The sequence below is a fragment of the Ursus americanus genome, chromosome 12, assembly GCF_024610735.1.
Source record: "Ursus americanus isolate L20-20 chromosome 12, mUrsAme1.1.p, whole genome shotgun sequence".
Lineage (NCBI taxonomy): Eukaryota > Metazoa > Chordata > Mammalia > Carnivora > Ursidae > Ursus > Ursus americanus.
Window position 1 is genome coordinate 2,209,156 of NC_142138.1, and position 24,902 is coordinate 2,234,057.

General features: G+C 46.7%; 2 protein-coding genes across 2 annotated transcripts in view; one reads left to right on the forward strand and one right to left on the reverse strand.

Annotated features, from left to right (window-relative positions):
* Positions 1–3,537: 3,537 nt before the first annotated feature.
* On the reverse strand, positions 3,538–10,754 carry EBNA1BP2 (EBNA1 binding protein 2). The gene is made up of 9 exons (XM_045799795.2): positions 10,674–10,754; positions 10,507–10,590; positions 10,135–10,304; positions 9,367–9,490; positions 8,235–8,324; positions 6,511–6,586; positions 6,187–6,280; positions 4,072–4,234; positions 3,538–3,965 (listed from the first exon to the last, which is right to left on the reverse strand). The coding sequence occupies exons 1-9, from the start codon at positions 10,737–10,739 to the stop codon at positions 3,915–3,917; spliced, it is 918 nt and encodes a 305-aa protein (XP_045655751.2). The 5' UTR covers positions 10,740–10,754; the 3' UTR covers positions 3,538–3,914.
* A 537-nt stretch (positions 10,755–11,291) lies between these two features.
* CFAP57 (cilia and flagella associated protein 57) overlaps positions 11,292–24,902 on the forward strand; it is a 67,245-nt gene continuing 53,634 nt past the window's right edge. Inside the window, exons 1-5 of the mRNA XM_045799789.2 lie at positions 11,292–11,460; positions 15,764–16,080; positions 17,060–17,346; positions 19,112–19,319; positions 22,383–22,535. Coding sequence (XP_045655745.1) covers positions 11,304–11,460; positions 15,764–16,080; positions 17,060–17,346; positions 19,112–19,319; positions 22,383–22,535 — 1,122 coding nt within the window. The 5' untranslated portion in view covers positions 11,292–11,303. The remainder of the gene's footprint in view (positions 11,461–15,763; positions 16,081–17,059; positions 17,347–19,111; positions 19,320–22,382; positions 22,536–24,902) is intronic.

Genomic DNA, 24,902 nt, shown 5'->3' on the forward strand with positions numbered 1-24,902 from the left:
ACAGGACGTGGACCTCTCTGCGCATCGGCTAACTGTCTGCCTCCTGTTTGGATTCGCTTCCACCATCTTATCACCTGTACTTTCCGTGTCGCCAAATACCTCCACGAGCCCCCGTAACGTGAACTCTCCTGCCGGTGTCACCTCCTGGGGGACAGCTTCAGCCTCTTCATCATTTTCCTCATCACGTTGATAAGCTCGCTCTCGCTCCCTCTGTGGCCGCGTATCCAGTCTCCAGGAAGCAAGTGTCGCCATTCCCTTGTCACCTCTTTCTCCTGGGGCTCCACTTGCGTCCTATTCAAATTTTACTTCCGACCTTAGCACCTGTGCTTAGTTGTCCCACTTTCATCTTTGTTGGTGGATTCTCTTCCGATGGTCTGCTTTCGTAAAACATGGGTTTATGGCTGGAAGACAAAGAGGCCACCCGAGGGCCCTCCTTGCCATCTGCACGTGAACTAAGGTGTGCAGGGACCCCCCCCACCCACGCACGTGCAGTGATGGTCGCTCACTAATCATCACGCATGTTATTTCGGTAGAGATTTGTGGACTAAAGAGCTAGCGGCAGAGTTTCTACCGTCACAGTTAACAAATACTTGGGTAACTGAAATGGGGAACAGTGTTGCTGAGAAACGGCTCCCTTGAGAACGGAAATCCACCCATAGCAAGAACAGCCTGTACTTGGCGCTGGGACCTCCCGGATCCCCACCTGTCTCGAAGCACGGGGTTGTGATGTGACACAATGGGAGGGATAACATTGCCTGCACCCTTGTGATACTTTGTGGACTGACACGGTAGAGGAGGTGACGGGATGACTTCTATGAAGTGTATCTCTGAAATTAAGGAAAGTGATTCCATTTGCTATTCAAGGAAAGAAAAAGGAGGAAAGATAGGTACAGTTTTCAAATTCTTTCAAGTCCCAGCAGTAACTGATGAGGGAACAGAAGGCAAGCTGAGGACAAAGCAGAAACTGACGCCCCGCAACCCCCGCCCCCGGGGTGTACGTGATGTTCCTCAGGCACTCCTGGCTGCCCTAAAGCTGAGAAAAAGGAAAAACAAATAGTTAACTAAGGGAGATCACAATCCTGCAAGACCTGAGGCTCCCTCAGTTTACACTGTCCTAGCGATTTACAAGGAAGATTTCTTATCAACAGCCTAACTTCCAGAGACCCATAATTCAGTTTCCTGAAGCCCTAACAATACCATCCCCTCCATAAAATTGAGGGAGGCTGAGGCAGAAGGAAATGTAAATAAAATAGAATTTCGTTTAAACCTACAGCCCATTGATAAGGACATGTGATAGGAGGAAAGAAACATTCCTCCAGGAAACTCCCAACTGCCTTCATGTTAGTGCCTCATTAGAGGGAAAAGCAGCCTTGGCTTGACAATAACCAGATACCCATTCTCCTGCTAGTCTTGTTTAGCGTATGACAGTCCTTCTGGACACCCCCTTTGTCCTCACCGCCGCAGCTCCAAGTATATAATCAACCGCACCTCACAAACCCAGCGCAGCAGCGCTTGTCCCCGCGCTTTAATAAACCACCAAGTTTGCACCAAAGACGTCTCAACAATTCTTTCTTGGTCATCGGCTCCAGACTCCACCCCAGTGAACCTCACCTGTGTCCCACAACCTCATCAGTAATGACTTACTTTTGGTCTTACCAGTATGAACTAAGATGTGTTCTCCTTTCTTAAGACTCTCAATATGTCCCACACATAATCCAGTCTTGAACTGATTCTGAGGCTCTTTATTTGAATTACTATACATCACCCCAGCCACTAATATTGTAGATTGTCAAAAATTGGCCAGGGTAAAACATTTTGGTCTTCTGAACACATGACCTGTTTGTTCAGAAGTTTAACTGAAATTAGTTTACCAAAACTAAATTCATTCTTTTCGTACCAGAAAGAATCCTATGGAACCAGAAATGTCCTTTTTTGTATACCAATGATGCTATAAGAAAGGTAGCAATGTGAAAATAAATTATTTTTTCTGCTTAAAAATATATAGTTCTCAGGTATTTCCAGCCTCCTTAAAGTAGGGTTTCTAAACTGGAATGGAGAAAGAAGGGCAGGGAAACAAACTTCCTACCCTATCAACACAGAGTAAAACCCAATATGCAACAAGGCCTTCCCACCCGTGTCCCACCTATGCCTAGCTTCCAGCCAGCATCTGAGTACCTCTCAAATATGTACCAACAAGGCTCAGACATTATGGAAAGCCCCCCAGCAAAATAATTCCAAGCAGGTATAAACTCCTGCCATATGGCAGGCAATGTTCTAAGCATTTTACATATATTAACTCACTTAATGCTGACAGAAACTGTATTTGGTAGATATTATTCTCATGTCTATACAGAGATGACATAGCACAGAAAAATCAACATGACCAGGGTCAAACAGCACGTAAGCAGCAGAAACAGGTCTTAGACCCAGCAGTCTGGCCAAGTCTGTGCTCTTGACTTTCACACGGCTCAACGTGCAAAAGGGGGATCATAATACACAGAGAGGGGCTGGGGGAAACCCAAGGAAACATAATGAAAGGAACAGAAAAAAACTCTTAAAAAAACAAAATTATAATTCACGTTCTGAGATAAGAGAATAAAGAACTCTTGAGGGATAAAACGGAAAATGAAAGCTAAAATAAATATTCACTAAATGATTAGAAAAAAGAATCAGAGAAATCCTTTCCCTGAAGTGGAACTAAAATACAAACTTAGAAGACCATCAAAGGGGTTCAAAATTTGACTAACAGAAACTTCAGAATTAGAACAAAGAAAATAGGGAGAAGCTATCAAATAAAATTTGCCAATACTGAAGATCCAGCATCCTTCCAAATACCCGAACCAAAAAATAAAAACGGGCCCACGCCAAGGCATGTCATCATGGAATTTCAGATCGCTGGGAGAAGAAAAGCTTCCAGAGAGAAGAAAGAGAAGGAATGACAGCAACTTCTCAGTGGGGAGAGGAGGCAGTGCCTGTAACATTCTCAGGACAACTCCCACCAGCCAAACTAAAGTCAACTGCAGAAACGTAGGGGTTCCCAAGTTCTCTTTCCTAGGAAGATACTAGAGGATGGTCCGCGGCCAAAGAAGGCATAAGCTAAGTTGGGAATGGGATCCGGGAAATAGTGGCTCCAATCTAGATGGTCTAGAAGAGACAGGGTGAGAGAGCTGCATGACAGACCTAGGTTGGAGCAGGAAATTATAAGGTGGATAAAACAACATGCGTCTAACGAAAAATAAGGGTATAAAAGGAAAATTAGGCACACAGAAAAATAAAGTACTATTAACTCAAGGAAAACCCGAAAGCTGTACCACAAAGGAAATTTTATCACAGTACATCTAGCTGACGGCGATGGGTATTTAAACAATCATATGATATCAACACGGACTCTTGATTTATCGTAAATCACGATACAATTACTCAGAAGGACGAGGAAAGCGTACGTTAAATCTTCATCCATCATAAAGGAAAGGCAATTTGGACTCAAAGTCTAAATTACCATCAATAAATAGCAATCTTAATAAATAAAAGTAACTTCATCTTTTATTCCTGTTTGTTTGTTTTTTTTTAAGATTTTATTTATTTATTTGACAGAGATAGAGACAGCCAGTGAGAGAGGGAACACAAGCAGGGGGAGTGGGAGAGGAAGAAGCAGGCTCCCAGCAGAGGAGCCTGATGTGGGGCTCGATCCCGGAACGCCGGGATCACGCCCTGAGCCGAAGGCAGACGCTTAACCGCTGTGCCACCCAGGTGCCCCTATTCCTGAGTTTTTAACCAAGATTATATGTTTCTTTGAAAATGTTTTAGTTTATTAAAGAACTTTTTACAAAAAGAAACCAACAGAAGACGTCCAACGGTATGAAATCCCACGTCCGCAACCCTTCCCCTCGGTTCCTGGTTCACAAAGATGCTGCTTAGTGTGTTCTGCTCTTCATCTTCTCTCTTGTGCGTTTGCCAGGTCTCTTCTACGGAAAAAGAAATACCACATGTGGTCACGCAGGAGCCTGGCCTTCTGCCCCAAGGAAAAGAAGGGCGTGGGCAGGTGTGGGATGGGACCCACGGCTCACTTACATTTGATCCTTTCTTTCCAGGCCTCTTGAGGCCCTTGCCATGAGCCGTCTTGGCCCGGAAGCTGGATACATCATCGTAGCTGTCACGCGTGTTCCACTTGGAGCCCTTCTTCTTTCCGCCAAAACCAAACTTCTGGTTTTTATAGCGCCGCTTAGCATTGGGCCTGGAAAAAAGGAGGCTTACAGGTTACCTGCGACACTGCAAATCCTGATGAATCCCGTGGCCCACCACCACCCTTAGTTTCCGTCTATAAGCAAAAGCTCTCGGATGCTGCTGTTACCCAGAAGCTCACCCTTGGCCCTACATTCTTAACTCTAAACCCCCCAGGCAAGCTCGTCTACTTATGGTTTTAACCACTAGAGCAGGAAAACAAAGCAAGACCCAGGAAAGGATCCCCATCTATCTTGTGGCTCAACACGTCTCTGGAAAGCTGCTTGTTCTGACTGACGCTTGCTACATCATCCTCAGTTGTTTCCACTCCTTTCAAGGATAGTACATGCGGTTAACATTCAAATGTAATAGATTTAAAACCGGTCATCCCGCAGGAATCTCAAATTTAGCATATCCAAGATCACAGGCCATCTCCCTTCCTAGCCTGGGTTTACCTCCTGTGTGTAAGCTCTGACTCGAGGTTGGTATCCTGCCATCTAGTCCAGCCTCCTAGGCTAGAAACCTGGGCGCCAGCCTTGACCCTTCCTTCTTCCACTCTCTACACCCAACGCCATTACTGCACGCTCCTAAGTTAACTTCTTGAGTATTTCTTCCACCCGTTTTCTCTTCTCTGCCTGTTACCACTTTCAGCTCGTTACCATTGCTCTCTGGACTTTGTAGTAGCCCCTCATCGGTCCCCTGCCTCCCGCGAGTGCATCCTTTATACAAGCACCACTGTAATTTTTCAAACACATGACTATAAAGCCCATTGATGTCTTGCCTACTGAATAAAACCCAAGCTGCTGCTGCTTTTTTTTTTTTAATTTATTTATTTGACAGAGAGAGAGACAGACAGCAAGAGAGGGAACACAGGCAGGGGGAGTGGGAGAGTAAGAAGCAGGCTCCCAGCGGAGGAGCCTGACGTGGGGCTTGATCCCAGAAAGATGCTTAACCACTGAGCCACCCAGGCGCCCCTAAAACCCAAGCTTCTTAACAAGACAAACACTGTCTCTGTGACTCAGCCCAGGCGCCCCTCCAGCTACATCTCACCGAGTCCCCTTGCCCCACACTGCACTCCCACTGGTACCAAATGTTTGCTGTTCCTCATACACAAACCTGCTGCTCTCATCTCTATGCTTTTGTTCACTTGTGTTCTTCATTCTTGCTGAGCCCTGTGTTTCTCCAGTTCTCCCCGTTGCTTCTTGTTCCCCCTTCAGACTAAGCTCAGGTGGGACTCTCCTCCAGGAAGCAGCATCACACCTTGATCCCCAGACTGGGTCAGCTATTTCTAAAACGTGCTTCTGCACTATTTCTTAAATGCCTTAATCATGGCATTAATATATTCTACAGAAATTCCCATCTCCCCCAGGCCTGATGTCCAGAGATGCATAAAGGTAAACTAGGAAGAAAATAATATCCGCCATTAGCCCTTTCAAATCTGCATAATGCTATGAGGGCACACAATTTTCTCATTTTCACAGATGAGGCAACGAATATTTAGAAAGGTCAAGTAACTTGCTCAAAGCTACCCAAAATGGCAAATTCTAGACCCGAACTCTACGTCTACACTCTTAACCATCGTACTGGGAGATGAGGAATCACCTTTTACTGAGCACTTAAAATGTGCCAAATCCTTACATCACCCTACTTTAGATTTTTTTTTTTTTTTTTTTTTTTTTTTAGTTAATTACTTTTTTTAAAGTAAGCTCTACATCCAACGTGGGGCTTGAACTCATGACCCCAAGATCAAGAGTCAAGTGCTCTACTGACTGAGCCAGCCAAGCGCCCTACTTTAATCTTCCGAGACTGACAGGGCTAAAAGGACCCATCACACAGGCCTATAAGCCTTGGCTGCAGGCAGCACTGTGCTCTCTCAACTCTGAGGCCACTCCTGTGGAGGTCCCACCGTGCTCACGGACTGCTTGCCCAGTACCCACCACAAAGCCAAAGCAAAACACTTCATACCCCTTCTTCATCTGCTGGCCTTTTGCTCCTTCCTTCGTTCTCCGTGCAACAGGTTTCTGATCCCCCTCAAGGAAATCCAGTTTATCAGAAAAGCCTAGGGGGTGAAAAGGTACTTTGATCAGCACCAACGCATTTTAAGAAAAGCTGAAGCTTCAAAAGAAGCTTGTTACCTGCTAAGTTAATTTTAAGAGGCACACCCTGCTCCCCGCACCATTCCCAAACCTTAGGTCCGATGGTTCAAGTCAATCAAGGCTCTAGAGCAACAGGTGTTAAAATTAGCAGCGCCCCTGCTCCCCTATATCCTTAGAAGGGAGAGATACTGACCTTTCTGATATTTCTTAATGGCATTCATCATATGTGTCTTCTCTCGCTGCCTCTTGTGAAGAACCTCTGTTTGCACCTGGGACATAAAAACAGGGCTGTCACATCCACTCCAGACCATCAACATCCAAGTGTCTCCATCCTCCCGGTAACAGCGCTGTGCTACCATCACCACTGAACATTCACTATGTGCCAGAACTAAGTTAAGGCTCTAACTATATTCTTAGTTTATCTTCTCAACTACCTTGTGAAGCAGAAATTCCTATCACCCCCTGAAACTGAAGCACAGAGAGGTTAAGTAACTTGCCTGAGTCACACAGTGAGAAACTGCACAGCTGAATTCACACCCGGGAGTCTACACTCTTACCCCATTACACAATCCTGCCTACAAAGCCAGGCCTAGTTTTACATCGAGGTCTAGGGCCATATCCGATTCTCAGATTAAGTATCTAGCCCCTACCGTTAGAGGCATGAAAGTATCAACAGAAACAATCTCCCAAAACACCAAAAAGAAAAATAGCTGTAAGGACAAAAGCAGATGCTTATACTCGAAGGCAGGGTTCCTCAATCTCAATACCACTGAGAGCTTAGACAGGATCACTCTTTATTGGGAGGTGGGGAGCCTGTCCCATGCATTGTAGGACATTGAGCTGCCTCCCTGCCGTCTACCCACTAGATGCAAGTAGCACACTCCCCATCGAGACGTGACACCAAAAATGTCTCCAGGCATTGCTGAACGTTCCCTGGAAAGCAAATTATCCCCAGCTGAGAACACTGCCATGACATTTCCCCGAATTAGAAACGGTGAGCTAATGGCCCAAGTGAAGTTTTCTTTGCCTCTGATCCATCAGATTCTGTTACTACCAACCACCCAAGTCTGAGCTGACCTCAGCTATCAACCACCGGATCAATCCGGTAAACGCACAGCTGCCCGTCTGCAGCGAACAGGACGCTGCTCTACTCTTGCTCCGCTGAGGACCCGCCAGTGAAGTGACTCCAAATACGGACAGCAGCTCAGCGCCCCAGACCATGAATGTTTATGTCCAAAATGCTGACAAAGCCTGAACACTTGTTCTAATCCTCTTCACATTCACTTCTTCCCACAACCCTGACTTTAACTCCTGTCATCTTCTTTCCTAAATAACCATGAAATAAAGAAGAAAACCAAGAAGCGTTTCCCTAGAGTCTACATCAGAACTCAGACATCGCAGTTCAAGCACACAGGCGCCATTTTCCCTCTCAGCTAGATGACAGTCAACAATACGGTTCTTTCAAACACGTGACAATCCTCTAGGCCAGGGATTCTCCAAAGCAGGATGCATCTCAGAATCATGTGAGAAGTTTTTGGGGGAAGGCAAGACAATACACACAGGTTCCCAGACATTCGGAAGCCTAGAACTCTGTTTTGAAAGATTTCCCCTGGTGATTTTGCTGTGAGGTCAGGTTTGGACCCCACTGAACTGGACCCACCTCTGCACTGTACAGATGTGCAAATGAAGTCCAGCAAAATGAATGACTCCCAGCAGTTACCAGGCCAACCCCCCCGCCCCTGCCGTGAGACCCTGGTGTCAAGATGGTCTTTACGGATCTGAGCACACATGGCTCCTATGAGGGCAGATACTCAACACAAGACGGAACACACACAGGGCACGGAACCAGATCTGACCCTGGCACCCCAGCCTGACAACACTCGGCCGCACCCTATGCCCGCACACTTTGCTTCTCACCTTCTTCCCGTATTTCCTAAGTGCTCGCAGTTGCTTCGCCTTTTCAGACTTCTCCATGGCCGTCTGCTTAGCCTGCAGCTTCTGTCGAATCTAAAACACAAAATGTTGTCAGCTTATGTTATTCGAATCTGGGCTGACCGCTGCTTAGGGTGCACTGGAGCGGGAGCGGATCTTCCCAGTTCTGCAAACTGGGGCTCAAAGGAAACCTGGACAAGAGGCCCAAAGGCTGAGCACTTTGTCCAGGATACCAAAAGTATCCGTGGTAGAACCTGAAAGGGACCTTCCACTCCCAGTGCTGTCTGTTCCCTTATGCAAAACTGCCTGCTTGCCACTTTGCCAGGAGAAACTAACTTCTCCCCAACCCTACTGTCTGCGGACTGAGGTCAAACCAGCATGCAGCCTCAGTTCCCTTCTCCAATATACCAGACACACGTTTAGAACTCAAACCGGTATCAGGTATCCAGCCTTTTCCATCAGACCAGACATTTCAGTCAAAGGGTAAGCACTTGTCAGGGTGAGCGTACAGAGATGTCTCCCAGCTCATCTCTAGATTAGCTTCCCCAAGGACCACTGAGACAAGAGCTCCCTAAAATCCAGCTTGAGACCCAAGAGAACTATTGGAATAGATCTTGGACGAAATTTTGGCAACTCTCTTCCTCCCAAAGTTAAACGAGGACCAAGATCTACCCAACTCTAAATTATACTACATCTGATATTAATTAGTCGCTCATCTTAGAGAAGAGAAAACTGAGGCCCAGAAAAAAGGAATTGTTTACAAGTTACAGCCCCAGCCCTTGGCAACTGCAGGACAAGAAGTGTGCTTCTTCTATACACCATGCCATGACCACACCAGCCAGGAAATGCAAAAGGCCATCTTAATCTCCAGAACCACAGTTCTTATAGTACTTCTCCTCCCCTTAACTGTTTAAATTAGGAAAAATCATCCTTATATTTATCTAATTGGTGGTGACTGGCATGAGTCTGAAGTAGACAGTTAAGACAGTAATTGTCCTCTGACAACCACTTTCCTATTACTGGGCTTAGTCTTTTTAAAAACATTATAGGAGATAAGCCAGCTGACCACACTTAGGTATACAGCCTCAGCTTTCCGGAGAAAACCTTTGTTTCTTACCTTCTGCATCTGCTGATCAGACTTGGCCATCTCTGCAAAATAGTCAGTGGGCCTCTTGGTAGGGACTTTGAGCTGATGAAGGCGGGGTAATACCGCCAGCACCGCAGCCTGGGCCTGCCGGTAGCTGAGGATGGAGGACAGTGTGATGTGGGACAAACTGGGAAATAAGCTAAGGGAGAGAGACCTTCTATTCCTTCTCACTTGCCTATCTGACAAGGATAACCTCGGAGTTATCCATGATCAGAAAAACTCTCAACATCTGATCTCCACCAGCAGGAGTACACAGACAAATGAAAACGTAATAAAAGCCTCATTAACTTGGTATCTTGGAGAAATTTAGCCATACACTCTTTAAAGAGGGAGGGAGTTCTGCTAAAAATAAATCAGTTTAAGAGAGTAACCACACTAAAAATACCCATTAACTTACAAACTAATACTAATTATTAATTCTTATGTAGTCACTGGAAAAAGTTCATATAAGCTTCCAGAATCAAGTTTTTGCTTAAATAACTGGAAGTACAAAAAAACTTTAAAACTGAATACTTCAAAATAAAATTTAAAAATAAAATCAACTGGAATTTGGATTATAACTGGTGGACCAAGGAGCTCTTCCAACCACGCACAATCTCCTTAGCTCTTTCAAGCTTAAAGAGGCCCTCCTTCTTACTCTCAGGCTTGTGACAACTTCTGAGGAGTACAGGCTCACTACTTTCCCCACCTCCCCACTCTAAGCACAGGGACCCAGAACTCCCACACTTGAAAACGTACAAGCTCATCTCGCGCTGGAAGTCATCTTCTGGATCAACAGCTTTCTGATCCTTGTTCTGAGGTGTTGACTGGGGTCCACTGACTTCCGGCACGGGTCCCAGGGTCACATCAAGCCTTTCAACCCATTCCAGATCCCGCTTGAATTCAGCCAAACACTGCTTCAGGCCACTCTAGGAAATTCAGACACTGAGCCAGCATGAAGGACACGGGCCAACGGACAAAGCTCTCAGCCCCAACAACCGGGTCGGTAATTGACCCTCCTGGCAATGCGCAGGCTGCGTCTTCCCTGGGACAAGAACCCAGTGTCACAAGCACAACAGTGTCTTGTGAGCATCCCGTGTCCCAGGACCCCCGACCAGGCGCCCGACTCACCACGTCGTTCACAGCCTTCTTCGGCCCCTCCAGCACGACATTGAGGCCTGGCTTCAGGAGTCCTCGGGAAAACGCATCCTGCAACTGCAGGGCACAAGCGGCAGTCAGCACCGGGGGAGTGAGGACCCGCTCCCGCGCCCAGCCCCGCGAGCTCGGCTGCCACCTACCTCTCGGTCTGTGACCAGAGAATCATCAGAATCCGAGTCCGAACCTGACAGGGGGGGAGTGTCCATGTCGCAACGAGCGCGCGCGTCCACTCTAGTCGACGGTGCCGGGTGGCCCCAGGCCCGCGCGGCCGGAAAGGGGCGCCTCTCGCCGCGGCGGCCTGCCCGCCGCCCTTGCGCTCACACCGCGGCCCACGTGCACCCGAGCAGGTGGCCCCGGCACCGACCGCTCTCTGCCGCGGCTGAACTTTTCCACCGGGACTTCCGCTTCCGGCCGCGGCAAGGGCACTTCCGGTTTCCCGTTGCTATAGGAACCGCTCCGGCGTCTGAGAGAGTCAGGATTGCTTGGGACCCGCAGGAGTTCTACCGCCGGATACACGAGTAGTCTGGCGATCCGGAGGCAGGAAGCGAAAGGTGGGAGCGCGTAGCTGGGGGCTGGCCGGAGAAGCAGGCAGCCGTGAGGAGCGAAGAAGAGGGGAGAAGCAGGAGCCCCGCGCAAGAGGGGGTGAGGTGCGCGCTGGAGGGGCGGGGGGAACTGAGGAAGGCTCCGGGGCGGGGCCGGGGGCGGGGCCGGGGGCGTGTCTCCACCCTCACCGGCTGCGCTGCATGTTCAGCAGGACTTCGTGGGCTACCATGTCGACCGTGGTGGCTCAGTCGCTGCACGTTTTTGGTCTTCGATCCCACGTGGCCAACAATATCTTCTTCTTCGATGAACAGATCATTATATTTCCTTCAGGAAATCACTGTGTGAAATACAATGTGGATCAGAAGTGGCAAAAATTCATTCCAGGTAAAAACCCTTTCCATCCTGACACAGACATGAACCGTAGATGTCAAATATAACCCCATAATCCCAACAGCGTTACCGAAAGGAAAGTTTTTTGGCCCACTTAAATACACGTGTTCCATCATATGAATCGAATGTCTCAAATATGTTTATCCATTCTAGTGTGGGTGGGGATTTGGGAAACAATAGTTTTTTTCTATTACAAAGCATATGCCACTATGAAGCTTCTTGCATCTGTGTATGCCCATCCATTTGCACACATTCTTCAGGGCACGCAAGCCGGACTAAACTTACTGGGTAATATGGTAGTACTGGTTCATCCTTCCACCAGGATGCATGAGAGGCACTGTTCCTTCCCAACCTCTCCATCCTTTGGCATTGTCCAACTTCCTAACTCTTTGCTAAGCTGGTGGTTGAGAAAGAGTATCTCACTGTAGTTTTCGTGTACATGTCTCTACTACTAATGAGGATGACTAGCTTTTCACGTGTTTATGGGCTGTTCCTACTTAGTCTTGTATGAATGCCCTGCTCAAGTCTTTTATTCATTTTTTTCTTTTTCTTTTTTCTTTTTGATAATTTTCTTATTGATTTATGGGCACACTTTATATATTCTCTATAGAATTCCTCCCACTTTGGGACTTGTGTTTTCTCCTTCTTTGTGGTATCTTGATGAACAGAAATCCTTAGTTTCAGTGAAGTGCAATTTATCAGCCTTTTCCTTTTTCTGTCTTAAGGAATTCTTCCCTACCCCTAGATTAATATATTCTCCTATATTGTCTCTTTTATGCTTTATACTTTTGCCTTTCACCTTTTAGGCTCTGAGTTAGGAGGGTCTTTAGTGTGTTAGGGGAATAGCAAGGAGACCAGTGTGGCCAGAGTGGAGTGAATGGAGGAGTGGGGAAGGGGAGGCCAGATGAAGAAGTACCACAGCTTTGTACTCTGATGAAGGAGGAAGTCATGGAGGGCTTCTGAGCAGAGTAACAGGATCTAACTTAGGTTTCAGCTACTGTATAGAGAACAGATTTAAGGAGGGGAAGGGAGGAAGCAGGAGACCAGGTGAGAGAAGATGCTGGCTTGGAGTGGGGTGGTGGCAGGCAGTAGGGATAGTGATAGAAAAGACGGAAGAAGGAGCAGATCTTGTGGAGGGTATGGGGAGCTTAGTTCTTGACATGGTAAGATTGGGATGCCCACTAGTGAGGAAATGGAGATCTTAAGTGAGCAGTTTTATTTTGGGTCCGGATATAATGAAGAGAGGTCCAGGCTGGTGATAGAAATTTGAAGGTCATCCACACAGAGATGAAATATAAAGTCACTCAAATATCAGAGATTGTCTTAAGGAGTGAATGTATTTATAAAACAGTAGAACCAAAAAGAGTGCACTCTGGGACACTCCTACATTTAGTGCTGGAGAACTGGGGAAGAGCCAGCAAAAGAGTCTTCAAAGGAGTAACCAAAAAGATTGGAGGAGATCCATGCAAGAGGTGAAACTAGTTCAAGGAGTCCGTCATCAACTGGGTTAAAACAGTACGAAAGCATTTTACAAGCTCTGCAATCAGCCAATATATATTAAGCACCCATTTGGTGTCAGGCACTGGTGATTGGATGAATGGATGGATGGACGGACAGATGGGCGGATGGATGGGCAAGAAAGCCATGGCCCTGCCCTCTAGGAGCTCTGTGTTGTTGTGGAGACAGGTGTGTATTCAAAGGAGCAGGGCTTGGAAATGAGGACAAATGCTATGTCAGGTATGGCCCTGGCGCAAAAGCACACAAGGAAGGAGGGAGAAGTTTTCCTTTGCCTCCTCCGGGCAGTCTCATCCATGCTTACAGTTTCAGCGAGCCACTGTGACTCTCACCTCAAATCTGCATTCTCAGTCCCAGCTCGTCCCTGAGCTTTAGAATCACGTGCAACTGTCGGCTCGACCTCTTTACCCAAATGTCCCGCAGTGTGTAGCTCCCACACAGTATATCCAGAACTGAATTGTCCCCTCCTTTTTGCTCCCTCTCTTCCCTTAAGACCCTCCTTTGCCAGATTGTCAAATACATGATAAAGCTATGATTACAAAAATAATGTAGTGCTGGTATAAATATCCCAGAAACCCAGGTGTATATATTTATATACGTAAATGAACTTGATATATCATTAAGGTGGCATTAGGAATCTGCTGGGACAACTAGTGAGGTATTTGGGAAATGGGAATCAACTTAAATTCTCACTTCATGCCTTTTACCATCCTGAACCCAAGATGAAGTAAAGGTTTTAGGATAAAAAACAAAGAAATCAGAAAAAAACTAGAACCAAATAAACATGAATAAAAATAAAATCCTTGGGGGGCGCCTGGGTGGCACAGCGGTTAATCGTCTGCCTTCGGCTCAGGGCGTGATCCCGGCGTTACGGGATCAAGTCCCACATCAGGCTCTTCTGCTGTGAGCCTGCTTCCTCCTCTCCCACTCCCCCTGCTTGTGTTCCCTCTCTCGCTGACTGTCTCTCTGTCGAATAAATAAATAAAATCTTAAAAAATAAATAAATAAAATAAAATAAAATCCTTGGATGGGCTGTTTTCTGCAGAAAACGGTGGACGTCATCTTCACCGTGACCCCTAACTCCCCCCCTTCCTCCCACCTCTCTGTGTTCCTTCCCAGCTGTCACCCCTACTCTCCGTCACCAGATGTCAGTCATTGTTCACGTCTCGCCTTCCTTCCCGGGCCTCACTCAGGCAACCACCAGTCCGACTTAGCGTTTCTCTCATCTCCCATCCCAGCCTTCATACTGCTTGTCACTACCATCCTGTGTTTGAAATAATCTGCCCCCAGGTTTCCCTCCCTCCAGGACTGTCTCCCACACAGTTGCTAGAGGGACCATTCTTTTTTTTTTTTTTTAAAGATTTTATTTATTTATTTAACAAAGATAGAGACAGCCAGTGAGGGAGGGAACACAAGCAGGGGGAGTGGGAGAGGAAGAAGCAGGCTTATAGTGGAGGAGCCTGATGTGGGGCTCCATCCCAGAACACCGGGATCACACCCTGAGCTGAAGGCAGACGCTTAACGACTGAGCCACCCAGGTGCCCCTAGAGGGACCTTTCTATGACACACATCTGACCCTTCCAAAAATTTCTTGGTGGCATTTCATTTGCCTCCGTGGTAAACTCCAAACTCTCACACAAGGCTCCCAGTGTCCTAAAACCTGGGTTCTTTGCTGAGGCACAGTGACTCCCTGCAGCCGTTCCAGAGAGGTGCTTCACTGGCCAGACTTGCTGCAGCTCATTGTGAAGCAAGAACGCAGGGCCCACGGCGTCAGGGCTAGCCCATCTCTCCGGCCTCGCTCACCCTCCCTGCCCTGGGCTTGAATCCAGGCCGGCTTATCCACACGGCACGGGAAGCACAGAGCCTTGGGCCGGTGATACTTTTAGACACCCAAGAAAATGAATGTAATAATAATAAATCCAGTCTGCATTACAGTCTTCTTTATACCAATGCAGTCATAAAATATAATTTTTTACCATTTTATTTTTTAAACCATTTTATTAATTTTTACCATTAATGGCAGAAGAGGTCCATGAAAATCATAACACGGGCCTGATTTCATCTCCCAAATAAAGTATTTGCCACTTAATCTTTGCCTCAGCCTTTGCTTTCTAGACCACAACTTCTGTTCTCGTGCCTGTTACCTCGTGGTTGCAAGATGACTGCTCTATCTCCAGGTATCACCAACATATTCCAGGAAAATGCATCCATCTCTGGTTTTTGAGAACGCACAAGATTTACCATAAAGCCAGTCCAGCAGATTTCTGCGGCTGTCTCATGGCCAGAACATCACATAGATGACCAAACCACGAAAGAGCCTGGGGACTCCAGCAGTTGGCCTCTCAGCCTCAAAAGTAGAGGAGTCTTGAGTGCTGGTGGCTCTGAGCATAAAGTCCTACCCTATTCCACCCCTCTAGGCCCACCTTTGGTTTCCCCTGCCTCGCATGTGATTCTCCAGCCATACCCCACTGTTTGCAGTTCTCCACCATGTTGTACCCTTTCCCACATCCACACCTTTGCTCTTCCTGTCACCTGTCCCACCTTGTCCTCCTGGCATCCTTCCCTGACTTCTCCTCCTACCTCAGCCTCAGCGAGGTACCCATCCTCGTCATTTTCCTAATACCCCAGACATAGTGGTACTGAGGGACCGCAGGGATTGACAGTTACCATTTCTGTGCCTTTCCCCCATGGGTCAAACCCACCACCAACTGTGTCTGGTTCATGTTGAGTCACGGTGAAAGCACGATCTGCCCTCATTATCCCCCTTTACCTCTGTTTACAGGCTCAGACAAGAGTCAGGGCATGCTGGCCTTGTCCATCAGTCCCAATCGGCGATACCTCGCTATCTCCGAGACTGTGCAAGAAAAACCCGTCATCACCATTTATGAACTGTCATCCATCCCTTGTCGGAAGCGCAAAATTCTTAATAATTTTGACTTCCCCGTTCAGAGATTTATTAGCATGGCCTTTTCTCCAGACTCCAAATACCTGTTGACTCAGACATCACCTCCAGAGTCAAACCTTGTCTATTGGCTGTGGGAAAAACAGAAAGTAATGGCCATTATTAGAACCGACTCTCAGAACAATGCTGTCTACCAGGTACCTCCCCTCATAATAAGTATCGTGCAAGTTATGAAAAATAGGAAGATCTTGATGGAATGCTTTCTATGTGCCAGGAACAGTACTGATTTCATTTGCATTTTTAAATTTAGTCTCTCAACGACCACACGTGGTCTGCATAATTATTATCCTACTTTTATAGGACCAGGCTAGGATCTGGTACTCAGCTTTACAAGTTCAAGAACTCATATCTGCTCATGTTCAGAGATATTAGCCAGTCAGTGTCTCAGGAATGGACTCCCATTATTCTCACGAGAGGCTGGTGGTTAACCCAGCATGTGACAACCAGAGTACTCCTATCATTTATCTGGTGTAGTTCCTCCCTAGTGATAGAGAACTCGGGAGGTGAAATTAGTAATCAGAGGTTACTTGGTGACCACAGAATCAGACCAAAGGCAGAGAAAGCCAGAAGATTATTTCATTTGGCCTTGGTGATGTCGGGTCCAGCACCCCTATCCTGAGTAGAGTACATCCTCTCCAAGAGATTCAGTGAACATTTATCGGATGCCCAATCTGAACCCAGCACTGGGTATATAGAGATGAAGAAACTAGAGCCCGTCAGCTGCTCACCATCTAGTAGGGGTGCAGGTTGACCGCCATTACTGTACATCCTAGTTGGTAGGGGACTGCATAGCTCTCACTGACATGGTCCCATTCCCCCTGGACAGGGCACGTAAACCCACCAGACCCTCCTTTTCCAGCTGAGCCTTCGTTCTATTTTGTCAAGACCTGTTTATCTTCTTTTTGGCCTTGGTAAAATGATTTTTGTAGGATTCCTAGTTTAAGATGCATGGGCCCTACAAATATAATGAATCTGTGCTCTTATCAAATATGGTATCAAAATTTATCATGACTTTGTGATGCTTAAAGGATATTCTGAGCTACCTGAAATAAATGTTCACGCTTAAAATGAGAAGTAATCCCATCAAGATTAGTTTTATCCTTTCACATTTTACAGGTGAGCTTCAATCCCCAGGATAACACTCAGGTTTGTGTCACTGGAAATGGGATATTTAAGCTCCTCCGTTTTGCTGAGGGGACCCTGAAGCAAACCAATATTCAGAGGGGAGAAACCCAAAACTATCTAGCCCACACCTGGGTGTCTGATGACAAGATCATCGTTGGCACTGACACAGGCAGGCTCTTCCTCTTTGAATCTGGAGATCAGCGCTGGGAGACAAGTATAATGGTCAAGGAGCCCACCAGTGAGACCAAGAACCTGGGGAAGATCCAGGAATCAGAGAGGTAATGGCGCCCCTCTGGGCTGGTGCTCTTGTGAATATATGCTCGTCATCCCAATAGCCTTACGCCAAAAATAGCATTCTTTTAAAGCCACTCAGAACCCCCCCCACCTTAAAATCGACTCTTTTCATCTTCCCTCTGCCTTTCTTATGTTCCTCTATATTCACGCACAAATTTGACAGTAATGACCACGGCCTAAATACAATTCTTTTTATTTTTAGACCTACTCTCATTCTATAAGCATTTCAGCATGACTAGTCTTCCAAACCACAGATTTTTCAAATAGACATTTTCTGGTGGCTGCCTATTTTCTGATTCAATTCAGTAACTGGCCACTAAGCCCTGGCAGTGTGCAAGGTACCTTGCTAGGTGCTGGGGACAAGCATCCTCAAGGACCTCACAATTTGGAAGGAGCCAACAGACCCACAAAGAAGAGCTGGGAAGTTGCTGGTAAATCTGACAAAAGCATATGGAGTAAAGTGGGGGCTCAGGTCAAGTTTACTTCTACAGCCAATAATAGTCGTATCTCAAACACATTAGAGTGTACCATTATATGTACTAGACACCATGTGAAGCACTTTGTACGTATTCTCACTGGAGTCTTACCCTATACAGTGCATGTTACAATCATGCCCATTTTATAGACAAGACAATGAGACTCAAACAGGTGAAGTGACTCACCCAAGATTATAACACGGTCTGCCTGGCTCTGGAGCCTGAGCCCTCCTGCACATGGCATATGATAGATCTTCTTCCTGGGTAACTTCAGTCCACCACGACCTCCCTTTTTCCATCGTGATTCTATTAAGAGCTTCCTAATAAGTCCCTCTGCCCTCCAGTTTGCCATGTTCCTAATCCTGCAGTGGGTCCGGTGCCCTAAGAATAAAGGCCAGACTCCTGAACTTGGCCCACATGTCCCTGCTGCTCTGAACCATCTTTACATCTGGACCATCAGCTCCTGCCTCTGTCCACCACACGTTTCACGCGCTCTTGCTTCTGGGCTCGGTCACGTGTCGTTCCTCCTGCCCCACGCCTCTGGGCACATTCACATACCGACAGAGTCCGGGTTGTTTGTCAGGTCAGCTAGGAGTTCTCAGCCTCTGCTCATCTCAATGGGTGTACATCTTCTGTAACTGTCCTCAGACAATCCTTGTTGCCTGCCGACTGGCTGCTCCCATCCCACCCAGCTGCTCCCTAGCAGTCCTTAGCACTTGTCCCCTAGACTCTAAGCTTCTGAGGGCAGGAACTGTCAATCTTACTTACTGCTGTTTCACAGAGTTGTTAACACATTATAATTCCAATAAATATTTGTTATGTGGAAGGAAGGAGGGACGGAAGAAAGGGAGGGAAGAAGGAAAGAGGGAGGGAGGGAGTTAAGAGAGAGGAAGGAAGGAAAGGGAGAGGGAGGAAGGGAGGGAGAAGATGGAACCCTGGATTCAAATCTCAGCCCTCCTACTTACTGGTTGTGTATCTTAGAAAACTCTCAAGCCACTTTTCCCTAAACAAAAGGAGGATGGTAATGCATGCAGCAACCACAGTAATAATAGTGACCACACAGGGTGGTGAGACTACCAAATACACGTGTAGCCTTCCAGTCTCTCTTTGGAGTTTGTAGAGCAGTCCAAGGCCAGAGGGTGGCATTTTGGCTATGGGGCTCACAATGGGCGATTTCTTCCACCCCCCAAAACAGCTCCTCCTCCTCACCCCTAGCTGCACTCACCTCGTTGGGATCGTCTCTGTAAGCTTTATATGCTATTTTCTTTTCTAGCCTGATCGAATTTCCAACCATCAGTTCCCCGGTCCCTTCCTATGACCAGGTCATGCTGGCCAGGAGCCACAGCCAGCTGGCCATGCCCCAGGTGTTCGCCACTGCAGCCTATTCAAAGGGATTTGCCTGTTCTGCTGGGCCAGGCAGAGTTCTACTGTTTGAGAAGATGGAAGAGAAGGATTTTTACCGGGAGAGCAGGGAAATCCGGGTAAGGAGGGAAGGAAGAAGCAGAACTGGGGGTCCTCCTGGCATGTGTTCTCCATCAGCAGAGCACTGACAGGGAGTTTGCTGGGAGGAGAGGGCGGTAACACTGAGTAGAAATGGAGACTTGAGCCGTTTGTCCCTATGGGGAGTTTTAGGATGGAGCAGACAGAGTGGGGTTTAAAATGGGGAGGATCTGGATTTGAATTCTGGAAGAGAACTTTGGCAAGTTATATTTTCTCTTTGAAGCTTAGCGTTCCCATAAAACTCATATTATGATCTATACTGATATTTAACGTCAAGTATATACTGTCTGGCACATAAGAAGCATTCAGTAAATGTTTGTGGAACAAGTGATACTTGCTATGGAAAGAGATCATCTGTGCTTGGGGAAGATCCAGGAAGGCTCTGGGTGTTTGGTGGTAATCTTTAGGGAGGGCTCCTAGAGGAAGGGTAACAACTGAGGGGAGGGAACAGGTTAGAACTACAGGTGGAAGGAACAGGTGAAGCAGAGGCACCATGGACCGGAAGCAGGTGGTGTTGTCTGGGAGATATTTTCCCTGGTGGAGAGGAACTGAAATCACTTGAAAGGAAAAGATGGGAGCTAAGGCTGGTGAAAGATCTCGAATGCCAGCCTGAGGAGCGTGTGTGTAATTCAGCAGACAGCCTGTTTTTGAACAGGAAAGCATTACACTTAAGAAAAGCAATCTGCTGATGGTTGGGGGGGCGGGATTTGGGGGCACTGGGTGTGCAGTAGCTACAAGCACAGTGAATGAGCCAGACTTGACTCTGCCCTTGTTGGCGGGGTGACTTGAGACGAGTTGCTGAATCTGGCAAAACTGTGTTCCTTCCCTGAGAAAGTAGCCCGGCCCTAGTGGTCATCAGAAGGATGAACCACGGTTTAGCTGTGTAGATGACGTGTGCAGGGCTTGGTGCTCAACGAGTGATAGCAATTCCTATCGCCCTGCTTCGGCGTCAGTTCAGAGGCTTTGTTACTCAAGCCGACCGGTCGTGAGGTCTAGTCATGGCAGCGACTAGCAGGGAAAGTGGCAGGGAAAGAGCCTTTGTAGAGGTTAAGCCTATAGACCTTTCCCTCAGTAGACGTGGACAGTCAGAGATAAGGAGCTCCCAGAGATGATGCCTCAGCTTGGAAACTGGATGCCTGGGTAAAGATGCCAGTGGGAGGAAAATGGGGGCTTAGAGCAAGGCGAGTGGAAACCAAGGGGAATTATTAGAAGTTTACTTTGCCTCCTTTCGAAGCAATTCATTCTTTTGTTTGCTTAGCCACTTCACGAATATACATTGAGGGTTTACCACGTACCAGGTTCTATGCTAGGGGCTGGGGTGCAGTAGGGAAGCAAACACGCTAACAGAACACAGCCAACAGGCAAACAAATATGAACTGAATGTCACATGGGCATCAATGCTGTAAAGACAATAAAGCTAGGAAAAGGACAGGGAGTGAGAAGGGGTTCTGTTCTGGAGAGAGTGGCTCAGGGAGGCCTCGCTGAGAAAGGTGCCATTTGACCAGACCCCGGAATAAAGTGAATCAGTTGGCAATGTGGGTTAGACTCGGGGAGTGAGATCAGTATGTTCACACATATACACACACAGCACACGCAGAGTGCTCAGCTTGTCTGGCACAGCGCTGATGCTTTATGTTTACTATTTTAAGGATTTATCATTGTGATTACTTTCACTACTGTTGCTTTCATTGAAACCCTCGTATTAGGCAAAATCACTGACAGATAAAATATAGGAACAGAGACAAAGAGGACAGAGGACAAAACTTAGCATTTCCTAATTTGGAGTCTGAGACAGAATGAGAACCCAGCAGAGGACACCGAGAAGTAGTGGCCATTCACTCCCTCATCTAACAGATGGCTGTTGCGTACCTACCATGGCCCAGGCTCCACGCTTGGTGCCCGAGATAGATGAATCAGTCATGGCCACTTCCCCCAAGGACCTCACTGGAGAGCATCAAGACAGCACGTGCTCTTTCACTGAGCACGGCTATGCACGGTACTCTGCCGGGCACTGGGACACAGACAAGGTCCTCAGTCTGTGGGTTCCCGTTCTACCATGCACAGTGCAGTAAATGTGGCAGCAGAGGGCAGTTCCCTGGTGAGCACACTGAGGTGATATTAGGGCCCACTCATCCCAGGGCAGGGCAGGGCAGGGCAGGGCAAGATGCTTCTCCCTCCCAGAGCCCTCACTGTCCTGGCAGATAGGGGGTATACAGGAAGCAAGAGGGGGTATACAGGAAGACAGAACTCCAGGCAGAGGGAGGGAAACATGAGGGCCTGGTGTCCTGGCCCCCTGGGAGCCAGGTGCTGCCATCACTGCCTCAGGATCTAGAAAAGTCAAGAAGATGAGGACTGAGTAGGACCCTCTGGCTCTGGTGATAAGGAAATTTCTAAGGTTGATGAGGACATTTCAGTAAATGATGCAGTGGAAGGAATTAAGAACCGAATGGGAGGTAAGGCTGTGGAGACGGTATGTGCAGGCCAGCCTTTCAAGAAGTGTGGTTGTTAGCAGACGAAAAGCAATGGCAGGGGAAAAGGAAATGTAATGTTATAATGTCTACTCGGGAACTCTAGGCCCTCTCGGGCTGCTGGCTGGGCTGCTGTGTGACCCCTTCTCCTTTCTCTGCCCTGTCACCTGCCCCACATGGAAGAGGAGACATCACCTTCCCCTCTGCTATCCTGAAGTGCACACTGGGGTGCCTGACGAGGTGGCCCCCACACTGGGCTTCTGACAGATGGGCAAGAATGGGATTTAAACTAACACTTGTGTTCAGAGGGGGTCTCGAGCTGAGATGTGGAGAGTGACCATTTTTATGCGTGCTGCTGTCTCTTAGTCAGCCACCCATCACGTCAGGGTGAATACAAAACCCACAGAAACCGAGGTGACTCGAGCCCTCCCTTCTCCACACGTGAGGAGGATGCTTGGACGCCTGCTGGTCTGGGAGTCTGTAAGCTGAAAGGATCTGAGAGAATGCTGAAAGCCCGAGGACACGCTGACTGACGATGTGGGAACGTTGCTAACAGTTGTCTTGCATCTCGGGCAGATTCCCCTGGACCCCCAGAGCAACGAGCCAAGTCAGTCCGACAAGCAGGACATCCTCTGCCTGTGCTTCAGTCCCTCGGAGGAAACCCTGATTGCCAGCACCAGCAAGAACCAACTATACAGCATCACCATGTCCCTGACAGAGATCAGCAAGGTGAGGCTTCCCCAGCGACACTTCCTCCAGCCCAAGGACTCGTTACCACGTGGGCAGATTTTAATGCAAGTTTGCCGAGCACACCTCGCTCAGCCTCTTCATAAGAGCCAAAGAAATTCTAATCTTAAGATTCCGCTGTAGACGCTCTCTGCTGTCCTCAGTGGGACTGCGATCGCTGCAGCCTCCTTGGAGGACACACTGGCGTCGCCGGTCAGGTTTAAACTGTGCCTCTCCTTTCACGCTGCAGTTGCGCTTCGGAGAATTCAACGTACTGCGATAGCTGCTCGTTACACAAAGACGTATGTATATAGAGAAGTTTATTTTTTCCTTTTTTGTTTTTAAATAACAAAGAAAGCTAGCATAAATACACTGCAGACATTGCAACAAAAAAGCACTATTGAAGAGAATCATTTTGAACTTCTAAGCTTCTCTTCATCAAGAAGATGTTACAATTTTAAAACTGCATGCACCTGATAGCATGCACCCAAAATTCATAAAGGAAAGTTTGACAGAACAACAAGGAAAATACACCATGATCTACAATCATAGTAGGAGACTTTAACATATCTTTTTCAGTAACAGTGTTTTTTTCTTAAATAACAGTTTTATTGAGTGTTGGTGTGTTTTCACACGCCATACAATTCACATATTTAAAGTATACAATCCAGTGGTCTTGAGTGTATTCACAGAGTCATGCAACCGTTACCACAGTCAATTTTAGACCATTTTCATTGCTTCTGGTTCTCTTATTTGTCCCTGTGCATTTGAATTACCATCTGAAGTCACTTCCTTAGCCCAATACAGATTTGCTCGTGGCTACCATCTTTTTGTTGTTGTTGGCAAATACGTTTCCATGCAGCCAACAATGCATAATATACATATTGTTTTATACAGTGGCTTTTTCAGTAAGGTTAAAGAAGAGTGGGGATAAAATATGTGTTTACGTTATCTTTCATAATGACATAATACCTTCACTGGTGTTCTTTGTGTTTTTCTGTGGATTCGAATTACTCTCTGGGGTAACTTGCTTTCAACCCGAAGAATCTCCTTTAGTATTTCATGTAAGGCAGGTCTGCAAGCAATAAAATCTTTTAGTTCTTTTTGGGAATGTTTTTATTTCACCTTCATTTTTAAGAGATAGCTTTGCTGGATATAGAATTCTTGATAGACAGTTTTTTCTTTGAGTACTTTGAACATGTTATTCCACTCCCTTTTGGCTTCTATTATTTTTGCTGAGAAATCTACTATCTATTATTTTGTTGGAGTTCCCTTGGAACTGATCAATCATTTTGCTCTTGAGGCTTTCAAGATTTTTTTTTTTTGTCTTCGGTTTTTGATATTTTTACTATCATGTGTCTGTGGATCTCTTTACGTTTATCTTTCTTGGAGTTCATTCAGCTTCCTGGATGTGTACATTAATATTTTTCAGTAAGTTTGGGAAGTTTTCAGCCATTATTTATTCAAATATTTTTCTGCTCCTTTCTCGTTCTCTTCCCCTCTGGTACCCCCATTGTAGGTGTGTTGGTATGTTTAATGGTGTCCCACATTTACCTGCAGTTCTGTTCATTTTTCTCTCTGTTTTTCAGATTGCATAATCTTTATTGATCTGTCCTTAACTTCACTAATTCTTTTTTCTGCTAGTTCAGATCTACTTTTGAGTCCCTTTAGTGGATTTTTCACTCCTGTTATTGTACTTTTTACTTCCAGAATTTCTATTTTTTTTTTGAGAGAGAGAGAGAGAGAGAGAGAGAGAATGCACAAGTGGTGGGGGCGGGTGTGAGGGGCAGAGGGAGAGAATCTTTTTTTTTTTTTAAAGATTTTATTTATTTATTTGACAGAGAGAGACAGCCAGCGAGAGAGGGAACACAAGCAGGGGGAGTGGGAGAGGAAGAAGCAGGCTCGCAGCAGAGATGCCTGATGTGGGGCTCGATCCCAGAACGCCGGGATCACACCCTGAGCCGAAGGCAGACGCTTAACCGCTGTGCCACCCAGGCGCCCCTAGGGAGAGGGAGAGAATCTTACGCAGGCTCTACACTGAATGTGGAGCCTGACATGGGGCTCAATCTCACAACCCTGAGATCACAAACTAAGCTGAAACTGGGAGTCAAATGCTTAACTGACAAGCCACCCAAGTGCCCCATGAATTTCTATTTTTTAAACAATTTTTATACCTTTTTGAGGTTTCCTATTTGATGTGACCTTGTTATCAGAAGTTACTTCTTTGATCATGTTTTCTTTAGTTCTCTGAACAGATCTATAATGGCCACTGTGAAATCTTTGTACATTAAATCCAAAATCTGGTCACTCTCACAAGCAATTTCTGTTGCCTGTACACAGAAAAATGCAAATTAAAGCAAGTCTGAGATC